At 43.9% G+C, this 13,427-nt stretch overlaps 1 protein-coding gene across 1 annotated transcript in view; it reads left to right on the forward strand.

The window, feature by feature from the left end:
* Nucleotides 1-13,427, forward strand: part of MED13 (mediator complex subunit 13) — a 146,913-nt gene that overhangs the window by 67,926 nt on the left and 65,560 nt on the right. The window contains exons 4-5 of the mRNA XM_015426287.1: nt 8,084-8,229; nt 10,847-11,044. Of these exons, the coding sequence (XP_015281773.1) occupies nt 8,084-8,229; nt 10,847-11,044 (344 nt within the window). The remainder of the gene's footprint in view (nt 1-8,083; nt 8,230-10,846; nt 11,045-13,427) is intronic.

Consider the following 13,427-nt stretch of genomic DNA (forward strand, 5'->3'; position numbering starts at 1 on the left):
AACTTGTGGGAACAAATAATCATTTGAGTTGAGAGAGTTTTTAGTTTTTGAGTTCACAAAGCTTGACTTAAATATCTTCAAGGTGCCAATGATCTGCAATAAATAAATAAATAAACTACTTGCTGGGTCACTCTGAACTCTCTTTTCAAAATCCTTGTGCACTTCTTGATTTGAACTTCTCTCTAATGGCCATGGTGTTTTAAGATCCTTCTAATTACTCTGCAGAGGAGTCACATGAGAGACGTTGGTACTTCCATTTAATACATGGAGGAACTTTGAGGGGTCAGATGTCAGGGAGGCAGGAACAATTCCTTTCCACTTCCTGTCTCCTTGGTGGGAGTCACCCATCTCTTCGGTTCTTTTCCTGCCTTGACAGGGAGAGCAGTATAGAATACGCCAAGTCTCTCCTATTCACCCTCTTCTTCCTTCTCTCAATTTTTTTCTGTTTCTAATTTAGATCTAAATCTAGCCTATTATTTCTTTCTAGCCTTCACTATTGTTCTCATCCTTCTCCTATGCTCCCACAAAGAGGTTTAGGGACTGAACAGCTACTCTGGGAGAGGAACTTGCTGGCTGCTGCCGCCGCCATTTGCCTTCTTCTCTAACCTACCAGACACTCAGAGCACTCCAGCAAATGGATCCTCATGAGGGCAGCGATGGCTTTCTCCCTCTGAGGTGGAGGACATCTTGTGGGTGATTCCCATCCATCACTTAGGGAGGCAGGACTAATTTCAATTACTTCCTGTTTCCTGTAGCGGGAGTCACCCTAGGCTCAGTTCTTTTCTTGCCTCAGAAGGGAGAGCAGCTAGGTGTAGGCTCTGCCTAACCCTATCTTTCTGAGTTAACTTACTTTCACTTTCTCCTTCCATCTTTGCTGTTCCCTCTCTCTGAAGAAACTTAAGAAAAATCAAATCCTTTTCTTCTTTCTTCCTATATGTTATCCCCCCCCCCTTTGGAGGTTGAGCATTGCCGGGTCGGTTGCTCTCTTAATGGGAGGGGGATCTCACAGACCGCCTTCCATGGCATTAAGAGAGGATGGCCATCAAAGCTTCAGTGACTGCATCAATAGTCTCAAGAGCAGCTATTGTCTGGACCAGAAAACGTCTTCAGCTTATTCTGGCCAGGTTGCCTGGTGGAGGGAGCCAGCAAGAGTACTCAAAGCCACTTCATTCACAGCAGACACAACTTCAGACTCCCTAATCTTCTCTTCTAGAGCTATGGCATCTGCAGCAGCTGCAAGAAGGAACTTGTGGCTTTGGGCCTGGCAAGTCGACCTGCATGCCAAAGCAATAGTTACAGCCTTCCCATTTCAAGGCAACAGGCTGTTTGGAGACACTCTTGACAAAATCGTCATAGAAACCAGAGACAAGAAAAAGGCGATGCCCAGAACCCTAAGCCAGACAGACAGGAGACTGTTTACTAATTACTCCTTTCGTTCCCAACGAGTCCTTCCAAGATTCAACTAAGACTACAGAAGGCAAAATTGGGGTTCGTCCAGACAACTCTTCAGAATAGGATCTTTTAACAACCACTTCAATAAACAATTCACCAGCAGATCTGACAAAACTGTCCGAGATACCACGCCAACCAAAGACCATGACTACATATCACTTGCGGTGAGGGGATGTGTTCCACATTTCCAAGATATGTGGATCAACTCTAAGGTTGACAATTGGTCCCTGGAAATAGTCACCAGAGGATTTCCATCAATTCATCCAATCCCCACCAAAATGTTTTCTTGCCTTCCCCATGCACAAGAACCCAGAAGGATTTGCAGAAATCAGCCAGCTATCCAACAACTCATAATTCAGGCCATAGGACCTGTCCCTTCTTCTTGTCCCCTTCACAGTGCCAAAAAAGGATGGAGTTTGGAGGGTGAAATACCTCAAAAAGTTATCAAACTAAGACACTTCATAATGGAGACTCTGAGGTCCATCACAGAGTTGCTGTAGCCAGAGGAATTCTCACTTCAATAGATCCAATGGCAGCGTATCTCCACATTCCGACCTTTTCAGGGCACATAAAATTCCTCCAGTTCTCTCTCGCTCCAGATTGCAAGACTAGATCTAATGGCTGGAAATTACAAGGGAGTCGTTACCGGCTAAATATCAGGAGAAACTTCCTAACTGTAAGAGTGGTTAAGCAGTGGAACAGTCTGCCTCGGGAGATGGTGGATGCTCCTTCGCTGGACGTTTTCAAGCGGAGGCTGGACGACCATCTTTCGGGTATGTTGTAGGTATGTAGGGCTATCTTTCAGCTATGCTCCTGCAGAGTGCAGGGGGTTGGACTAGATGACCTGTAAGGTCCCTTCCAACTCTAACGTTCTATGATTCTATGTTGGGGGATCCCATCTGCAGTTCAGGGCTCTGCTGTTGGCCACTCTGTGGTGTTGAGGGTTTTCACAAAGATCTTGATCAACCCAGTTGTAGGGATTCACATCCACCTTTAACTGGATGACCTGTTAATCAAATCAAGTTCAGCGACCAAGTCTCTCCAAGGCACAGAAACAACAATCTGGTGTCTACAGAATTACAGATTTCTGATCCCCTTACAGAAACGTTACTTAATTTCCACACAGAGGTTGAAACATCTTGCCGTCATATTGGACACAACCTGCAGCTGTCTTTTCCTAACCGAAACAAAGGCAAATAAAATGAAGGAGATGTCTTAAGCAGTCATCAAGAGCAGGTCCTTATAACTGATGGGCCTACTGATTTTGAGTATCGACAGTGTTCAGTAGGTTTGATTACATATGAGCCCCTTGCAGCAACTTCTGAGACCTTTCCAATTACGAATCCTGAACAAGGAAGATCTCTCTATTCAGGTTCCCCTGAAAGTAAAAACTGTCTTGTCTGGGGGACAAAAATGACCAAGCTTTTACAAGGAAAGACATTCTGCATTCCAATCTTGAAACAGATATTAATGCATGCCAGCCTATCCACGTGGGGAGCAATACTATAAGGATCACCATGGTCCAACAGCAAGGGGAGGCTCCCCATCAGCTTCTTGGAGCTTCCGGTGATTCATCTATCCCTACTGTACTGTGACTCACAAATAATAGGCCTACACGTATCAGATAACATATCAGCCCAAACTTACCTCAACAAGCAAGGAGGATCCAGATCCTCAGTGCTCCACAAGGAAGCAATTGAGATCCTAGCATGGGCAGAGAAGAATCTGGCATTGATCAAGGCAGAGCATATAAAGGGACCAGTGAGTATCCAGGCAGATTGGCACATCTGACAGACAATTCAGGAGGGGAAATAGTCCTTGAAAAAAGCTGATCCAGCTGATCACGGATCACGGTCCTCTGGTGGACCTCTTTGTGTCCCCAAACAACAGTTAAGTGAGCAGGTACTTCACCAGGTTTTACCAGCCCAGGGTCTGTTTGGCCAAGCGGTCTACTGTATGCCTATCTACCTACTCTGATTCTTCCAAAGTTGATCAGAAAGGTCAGGAAACAGAAGGCAGAGATCATCATGGTACCACTGTATTGGCCTTGAGGACCATGGTTCTCCACTCTTCAGGAGCTGTTGATCCATCCACTGCTAACAATTCCACTATCTCAAGACATGATTCAACAAGGCCCAGTCTGGCATCCACATCCTCAGTGGCTTCATTTGACCACCTGGAGATTGAGTGGGACAACTTCTTATGACTAGGCTATTCTGTGGAAGTGACAGACACCTTACTAGAGTCTAGAAGACAATTCACTAATAGAATCTAATTGTTTGTGATTAATTGTTATTAATGTTTTTATTGCTTTTATCCTGTTTTATATGGGCTTTGCTCCTTGTAAGCTGCCCTGAGCCCATTTCGTGGGGAGGGTGGGGTAAAAATCCCAATAATAATTAAAAAAAGAATCTACAAAACATCCTGGAAGACCTTTGTTAGATGGTGCAGAAGAAAAAGTGTCAATCTCTTGAAACCAAAGATCTGTTATTATATCCTTTCTATAAGACGGTCACACCAACGGTCTCAAGGCTTCCACAGTAAGTCACCAGGTTGCAGTTTTATTAGTGGTGTTGCCACCATTCCAGAGACTTAGTCTATCCAGACATCACATATTTGAAGGTTTCTTAAGGACGCTGCCTCAGGAGACCCACTGCAGATACATAGATTCCCAACATAGGAATTACACACTATGGTGTCAGCTCTTACTGGACATCCATTCAAACTCATTAACAAGATTCCTCTTAAATAGCTGAGGATGAAAGCCTTATTCCTTATAGCAGTTACATCAGCAAGGAAGGTCTCCGAACTGGGAGCACTGCCGGTCAAACCTGAATTGTGCATCTTTCATAAGGACAAAGTGTTCATGCGGATGGATCCTACATTCAAGCCAAAGGTGAATTCAGCCTTCCACAGATCTCAAGAGATCTACCTGCCATCCTTTTGCCCGAATCCCAGCCATCCTAAGGAGAGGCTATGGCACACATTGGATGTAAGATGCACACTAAAAGCCTTCATCGGTAGGACAGAACATATCAGAAGAACAGGTTCCCTATTTATTTCAATCTCTCCACCTAATAAAGGACAGAAGATGTCAAAATTGGCTATCAGCAGCACTCCAAAAGCTTGCATCATTGAGGCCTACAGAACTCAAAGTTTAAGCATACCGGTGGGGATTACTGCACATTTAGTTAGAAGTGCTGCAACCAATGCAGCCTTTGCTAGACACGCTAGAGTTGAAGAGATCTGCAAGGCGACTACTTGGTCAACAATATCAACAATCAGAAGACACTACAAGCTGAATTCTTACAACTCAGACGATGCAATATATACACAAGAGTGTTGCAACATATTCTACAAACTGACGACGATGACCCACCCAGAGTATAGGGACACTGCTTTAGAAGGTGCCACCAAGATGTCCTCCGTCTCAGAGGGAGAATGGACCATTGGACACTTACAGTGAAGGCTCCTTCTCCTCTGAGGAAAGGAGGACATCTTGTCTGTCCTGAAGTTATCGTCACTCTTCATCTTTGCTCTTCTGCTAAGCAGGGCCACTTCCTGTCCTCTAGTTCATGTTCGTTGCTGTTATTCACCTTCCTCCTTGGTATAACTCTAGAGTGTTAATTATGTCTTAGTTCAAGAGTTCATTTACTGCTTTCAGAGTTACCAAAACTGAAGGGATGGGTGACTCCCAGCAAGGAGACAGGAAGTGGAAAGAAGTTGTTCCTACCTCCCTGAACGGAGGGTGGGAATCTCCTTCCAAGGTGTCTTCCTTTCCTCAGAGGAGAAGGACCCTTCACGGTAAGTATCCAGTGATCTGTTTTCACCTTCCCAGGAAACCCTGGGAATTGTAGTTCTGTGAAGGAGGGCTAAGATTGACTGTCTATTTCTTGGCATCCCCATTGAAGTACTAAGATGTGATGCCTGAACTGGTTTGAAACCAGTAACTTTTGTAGTGTCGGTATGCTTCTAGAATTGGTGGCTTGCCTGAAATTATCCGCTGGCTGAGTTCAGCTTCACATGTTATTATTTGTAGGTGTTTTTAAGACAGTGCAACTATATCATTAAAATACGAAGTGTGAGTGCAGCAAAAGAATACTTTTGCGAATGTTTGTTGGATAGATAGGACCTATCATGCATTGCAGCTCATTGTTGAATATGCCGTCCGTGATGTGAAATGCTAGAGAGGTGTGTGCTCTCTTATGCAAATGTATTCCAGTCTTAAGCTCATTGATTTCAGTGGGTTAGACTGAAGTAACTTTGCAATTGGCTTGTACTGTTAACCTAGGATTCCTGCATTCTGTCAATTTATGCTTTGTTATGCCAAATAGCAGCATGCAAATTATATTCTTTAAAATTGTGCCTTTAAGTGGGTGTGTATATGTAAAGGAGGGGGAGGAAAGGGCAACTGAATTAAATGCTTCTGATTCAAGTGTTGAATTTCCAAGGCTGGTATTTACCCACGGACAGTTAAGAATGAGTTCCTTTGCTGAGTTCTGCTTGAAGGTTGCCCGAATGCCTCACTTAGCATTGTTAAATCTGACAACTCAATTGAAGGGAAGAGTGTCTGGATTCTTAGCAAAGACCTTGGTTTTTGGAAATGCTCATTAGCCGCTGAAGATAACATATTACAAACTAATACATCCATTTTAAACAGCCTAGTTAAATGTACCTTTCCCATAAGTGTTGTTGCTTGTATTTCCTTATGGTAAAGATACATTTAACTAGGCTGTTTAAAATCGATGTCATACCATCTACCTTCTCAGTAGTTTGGGAGCTACACATGGTTCTTTGACATGTCACCTGTGGCTCCTCTGAGCATCACTCTCCGTGGCACCTGCCCATGTTACAGGAAAGTGGGCACCTTCTTTAGAAACTGGATTACTTTCATCATTACTGTGGGCCCAAGGTAAAATAACAGTTTTATTTTTAAAACATAACACAACTTGTCCATGATGTGTCATAGAGATTCTGGGTATGAGGCTGGGTCAACATATGCAGCGGACGGGGGGTGGGGGGTGATACCACTGTGAAGTACCAGCCCATGAAACAAAATTCCTTGCACATAGAATACTTCAAATAGAGAGAGGTCTGAATCACCCAATTTCCAGCAACACCAGAGTTCAGCTGGAAGGGAACTTTTAACACGGGGAAGCATTATTATTATTATTATTAGAAGTAGTATTATTATTATTATTAGTATTAGTATTATTACATTCAGCCTAACAGAGTTCTGGAGAATTTGCAAACTTGCATACAATTTGATGGATTGAGTTATCAGCTTCTTTATGACTATAATAAAGGTAAAGGTAAAGGTTCCCTTGCTTGAAAGACAGTCGAATCCGCCTCTAGGGTTGCGGTGCTCATCTCCATTTCAAAGCCGAAGAGCCAGCGCTGTCCGAAGACATTTCTGTGGTCATGTGGCCGGCATGACTAAACACCAAGGCACACGGAACGCTGTTACCTTCCCACTGAAGCGGTACCTATTTATCTACTTGCAATTTCTTGCTTTCGAACTGCTAGGTTGGCAGGAGCTGGAACTAGAGATGGGAGCTCACTCCATCATGTGGCACCCAGCTCTCGAACTGCTGAACTACTGACCTTCCACAGCCTGCAGTTCAGTGTCTTAACCACTTGAGCCACCGCAGCTCCTTTATGACTATAATAGCTCTATATTATTGTGCATTGTCCAGTGGGACCCACCAGTGTGAGCTTTGAAGCAGGCTTGAGAAGGTAACTGGCTATGTATCTTGGGAAGCCCAGAGGCTGTTTTTATGCATCTTGATCCCTGTGGTTTTTTTTGGGGGGGGCACCATGACCGGCCAAAATTAGAGCAGGAAATTAAGATAAAGTTTTATCAGAAGGTTTGCAAACTAACTACTATCCCATGAAGGATTGGAATGTGCATTATGCAGAGTGTCCAACAGAAGCCGAATCTCTACCTTGTTAGATTGTGAGGTTGTGCATCGCCTTTTGGGCAAACAGGCACTCAGGAAGTCTCTTGATTCCATAAGCCAGGAGCTGGGAGTCTCTCACATGGTCAGAGGTTTTTAGTGATTGTCCTGCAAAACCTGTATGATGAAGTTACACCAAATTTAGAGGGGCTGTAGAACTCTGATTGATGCTTGATTAATTGGCGTGGGGAGTTGGGTTGTTCCCTTCAAGGAGTGCCCTGGGGACACCTGCTGCTTTGCTCAAGGATCCTAAGCCAGCTGTCACTCCTGGAGTTCTGGAGTGCACTGAGCTGAGGGTCCCTGGCATGGCTAGGGTCACTGTGCAACAGCATCTCCACACATTCTTGTTGCCCGTGGTTTGATGATGGAACATGGGGGCCAGAATTGGCACTGTGGCCTCTCAGTCACTGATGCTTTGCTGTAGGCTGTAGATGTTGCAGATCAGTAAATGAAATCTTGCCCTTGTTATATGACACAGGTGGGGCACAATGTTGCAGACTTGGATGAAGGGCCGTTGGTCACTGGCTTGACTGGTGCTGTATCTGGGTGGAACTGTTTTTAGATGCTGTTCTCCCCCCTCCCCTGCCTCCCATTACCTTTTCAAGGCATGCTAATTTTTAGAAAGGATGCTTCTGTGTGCTAACCAATTTTGTTTCCTTCCCTTTCTTCCTTAGCGAGCACTTGTCCTGCTCATTCACCTTCTTCTTGCATGGGGACAGCAACGTTTGTACCAGTGTGGAAATCAACCAGCACCAACCCGTGTACTTTGTTAGCGAAGAACATCTTACCTTGGCCCAGCAGTCCAATAGCCCTTTTCAAGGTAGGCATCTTTGGCTGATTTCAGAATTCATGCCTCTTTGCTTTCCCTGATCTGAATGGAGGTTTGTAGCCAAAGAGGGGTCATGGATTCAGCAGGCCCTTCTGTCCCTTGCGTTGTAGCTCTCCAGTTTGCTTTGTCTTGTACCTCTTTTTTCAGCTTTGTTAGTAGGAGCTGTTTATCTTGGGAAAACTCATTTGGAGCTTGAAATGAATTCTAACTCTGTAGGCAAATGAGTGTTTAGAGCCATTTTGAACATTGCATTTGAAAATATAACTGTACATAAGATATCTTACGTGTACACATTCATGTTGCAGTTGCATTCTTGTCTGGACAGCTGTATTTTTTGAGTGCCCACTCAGGGCAAGATCGAGTGTCAAAGCGCTCGTCTGCATTCTGAGCCTGTTAAACCCCCACCCCCCAGGTTTTGGGACTTCCCAAGATGAGAAGTTTCAGATTATGAGCAGTTCTGGTGAAGAATGTCTGTGTTCCCAGTCTAAACCCTGTTGTCTACACATTGCACTAAAATCCAGAATTTCTGCATGGCAATAAATGCATCTGTATCTGTTTCATTCCTGTCATAGCTCTGAAACATGCATGCCTGAACGTGCTCACACTTCTTCTTTTTGCCCAGTTCCTCTACATGCAAGTAAAAAACAAACAAGCAAGAATCATGTTTGACAACTTTTCAGCTGTCTCTTGGCTGCTGCCAGGTGTTTGAAGGGTAACTTTCCGAACATATACCGGTTTATTTACACTTTCAGACACTAGGCTTCTTCTGTTACCGGGTTTCTAAAACAGCACTCTTGCCTCTTGGTTGCATATCTGTGGTCGGGATTCAGTTGCCGGTGCTGATTTATTTATTTTTGGTGCACAGGACAGAACATTTACAGTTCTCTGCTGCTTTTCCCTTTATGATCAGTGAGTTGTGTCAAATGTTTTGGTGGATTAATTAATAGCCGTTGTTTATAGTGCACTGATTCTTACATAACTGTGTGTTTTCAGTGCACATACATTTTAATAAGATGCTGTAAATTCTTCTCCCGAGATTACCAATGGTCCTGGAGAAAAATGTTCTGTCCCTGTGATGGAGGCTTAATGTGTGGGAATGTGCAACTGAAGCTTTTCATGGCATAGAGGTGAAATAACATCCCAATAAGTCTCTACTAAGGGGACAGAACTTTTTTTACTCAAGGCAGTTGGCAGCCCCAGACTCCCAGCAGGGGCAAGTTCCTTACTGCAATGTGAGACAGCACAGTGCATTCTTTCCTGTTCATTAATTCTTTGGTTGTTTCAGGGACTTCAAAACTGCATTCTTTTGTGGTGTTCTCAAATCATGTTAATGAAAGCACCCTAAAAGTAGCAAGAATGGGGTTCAGAGAGAGCTTTTTCTCCCTCTCGCATAACACTAGGACTTGGGGGCACCCAGTGAAGTTGATGAGCAGTAGATGCAGGACAGACGAAAAGAAATACTGTTTTACTCAGCAAGTAATTAAATTGTAGAGTTCACTGCAAGTGGACGTAGAGATGACCACAAGCATAGATAGTTTTGAAAAAAGGGGATTAGGCAGATTCATGGAGGAGAGGCTACTAGCTGTGGTGAGTAATGTCCATATTCAGAGGCAGCAAACATTTAAATACCGGTGCTGAGAAGCAACATCGGGGTTGGCCTTTGTGCCCTGTTTGTTGGCCCTCTAGGGCAGCAGTCTGGCTGCTGTGTGAAACAAGATGCTGGACTAGATGGGCCACTAGTCTGATCTAGCAGGGGCTCTTCTTATGTTCCAAAGAAGTGAGAGAGAAATGATATGAACCTTACCTTCCATTCCAGTGTATTTGAAAAAGCGTGCATGCACATGAGAGCTCATACCCTGAACAAAACTTTGTTGGTCTTAAAGGTGCCCCACTGGACTTTAAATGTGTTCCATTCCTAAATCTTGTTCAGACTTTGAAAAGAAGAAGTTGTGAAAAACCTTCATTCACAAGTGATTAAAATATGGAATTCACTGCCAGAGAATGTAGTGATGGCCACAGGGATAGACAGCTTTAAAAGAGGATTAGGTAGATTCATGGAGGAGAGGTCTATCAGTGGCTGCTGGCCATGGTGACTGAAGGGAACCTCCACATTCAGAAGCAGTCAGCTTCTGAATCCCTGTGCCGGGAGGCAACATCGGGGAAAGTTCTCTGCTTCTATGCTGTGTTGGCCCTCCAGAGGAATTGGTTGGTCACTCTGTGAGACAGGATGCTGGACCACTGGTCTGATCCAGCAGGGCTCTTCTTAAGTTCTTCCTTGAAGACATGTGTACTGATACTTGGCGTAACTTCTCCAGATTGGAGTATTTACCGTGAAGCCTCTACTTCGAGCCACTGAAAGCCATCTCAGGTGAAAAGGTCTTCCATCTCTTTAAATGATACTCAGGATTTGGTAAGCCTTCAAGAGAAGGGACTTCCATGGAACAATCCCTCTTCATATCGAGTCATGTGGCCTTGCATAGCAAATTACTAGTCCTGAGGTTTTTTTACTAAGCTGCCTGTCATTATACCCCTGTTAGTAGTCTATGAGTCACCATCAGCCTTTTGATGTATGTTACGGTGTATTTTCTTTCTTCTTTGTCATTTTTAGTTATTCTTAGTCCATTTGGCTTAAATGGTACACTCACAGGACAGTCATTCAAGCTGTCAGATTCGGCTACAAAAAAACTAATTGGTGAATGGAAACAGTTCTATCCTATCACATCAAACCTGAAGGAAGGGTTGGAAGACAAGCAAGAAGAGATGGATTGGGAAGATGACTCCCTTGCTGCTGTGGAAGTCCTCGTTGGTATGACGTTTTTAAAATGTCCCTCCTCCTCCTCCAGCCATGGAATTGCTTTGTGTAATAGAGAGTGATTTTGTTAGGTACTACTGTTTGAAGTCCTTAATGTTATGGTAGCTTTCAGGTATGAACAGACCGATGTGTGTAAAAGGATTTATAAACCCCTTTGTTATTTTAATCCATGCCATAACACCCGTTTATCAAGACTGCGGTGTTACAAGCGCTAACGTTGCTGATGATGAGCTTGGGAGAATGGTAATGATTTAGGAGTAATTCTCTTCGAAAATTACTCTGGTGATGGTGTCAGTCTGCAGGCAACTTATGGCAACCCCATAGGGTTTTCAAGTCAGAGCTATTCAGAGGTGGTTTGCCATTGCCTGCCTTGGTGTAGTCGCTCTGGATTTCCTTGATGCTCTCCCATCCAACTATGGACCAGGGCTCAGCTTCTGACGAGATCAGGCTAGCCTATGCCATCCAGGTCAGGGTGACTTTTGTCCCATGTCAGGACAGAAGCTTGTAGTCAGGTACCTAAAACTTAGATGTGTCTCGTAGTTTAAAGAAAACTTAACGTGGCTAGGCTTGGTTGATGTTTTCTTTGTTGGTTAGTTGACTCACTGATGAAATCTGCGTGAATTTTCATATCAGTGCACAATAATTCTGCCTGGGGGGGTGGGGACACCCCACATTTTGTTTTTAAATTATGCCTATCTGCGCTGCATCAGACCTGTCTTGGAAGAGGTGTTGTCTCCTACGTGAGAGAAGGAGAATGTCTCTGTCAAGATGGTGCCTGCTGGCCACAGCTTTTACGTATTATTGCCCTACATCTGTTTCCTGATTGGCTAATTTAAAACCATTTAATTGAGTGCAACGGAGACCCCAGATGTATCGCTGCTGAGCTGTCCTTATCTGAAATGGTGATGTCACATTGGGATGTAAGATGGTCACTAAAAAAATTTGCTAGTCCCTGGCATCTCCCCAAGTAAACAAGTGCACATATAATAAATGCGGTTTCCTCCATTCTGTAGCCATGTTGCAGTTTTAATTGTAACCAGAGTAAGGGTTAATTTGAAACGAGGGTGAAATAATTCAGAAGCTTTGCTGAACCATGAGCACTAAAATTGTGAGCAAGCGATATGAAGTGAAGAGATGTATGCAGAGCAAACAGAAAGCAAGCAGCTAACAGCAAATCACACAGACCAGGGATTACTACAGAGACACTGGATGTCAGAGTGATCTGATCACAGAACACATTAAAATTTTTTTAGAAAAAGAAGAGATTGGATTTATACCCCACCCTTCACTACCCAAAGGAGTCTCAGAGTGGTTTACAATCTCCTTTCCCTTCCTCTCCCCTCAACAGTCATCCTGTGAGGTAGGTGGGGCTGAGAGAGCTTTCCTGAGAACTGCTCCTGAGAGAACTTGTGACTGACCCAAGGTCACACCAGCAGCTGCATGTGGAGAAGTGGGGAATCAAACCCAGTTCTCCTAGATTAGAGTCTGCGCTCCTAACCACTACACCAAACTGGCTTTTGAACAATTGAAGCCTGTGGTTGCTGATGCAAAGGGACATCAGCTCCCTTAATTTGTACCCATCACCAATTTTTGGCAGGAGAGAGGGGTGTGGAATTCCACTGACACAGAAGCAGTGTTTAGAACCTTCATCATATCCATTTTTGTCTTTATGTGATTTACAATAACAGTCCGCATGATGGAGCTCACTAATGTTGACAGCTGCTGAAATGACAGGCTGAATTTGTTTTCTCCCATTATAGCAGAGCACCTTAGGTGAATTTCCATAGGAAGGATGTAAAGGGGCTACAATTGGAGGTATCATGGGGGAGGGGAGAGGAGAACCTGCTGCAGACTCTGGTGAATTCAAGGGATTTGGGGGAGGTTTTGCTCCCACCTCCAGGGTTTTACTGATATATACCTCTGAACTCCATGCAGAAGTAAAATAATCTTCTTGCTTTCTAAAAATGGTAGAAGACTCGTAACTCACATGCATGGACTGGGTGGATGCATAAATGTCCTAAAATGCAGGACAGCAGTGAGAGGGATTAAAATTTAGGTATTTTTCATCAGAAGAGTGGCATTATTACAGACAAAAATTAGACTCGGATTGATAAACCAGATGACGAGGAGTTCTGCTTCAGCAGAGAAACAGGGAAGGTACATAAATTGTCATGCGTCACTTACAAATAAAGTGTTCTTAGCCTAGCAGTGGGCAGAAGAATAACGGGCAAAAGCACAGAACTCTTCTGGTGTATATGCAATGGCTGAAATGGTCTCAGATTTCATACTTGAGGAAAACTGTAAGCCATGTTACAAAGCTTGCTTCCTGTACTAGTAGCTCAGTGGATGATTTCTGAGACTGCTCTGAAGTATGGAA

Source organism: Gekko japonicus, unplaced genomic scaffold, assembly GCF_001447785.1.
Source record: "Gekko japonicus isolate JY-2015 unplaced genomic scaffold, Gekko_japonicus_V1.1 scaffold476, whole genome shotgun sequence".
In the NCBI taxonomy this organism is placed as follows: Eukaryota; Metazoa; Chordata; class Lepidosauria; order Squamata; family Gekkonidae; genus Gekko; species Gekko japonicus.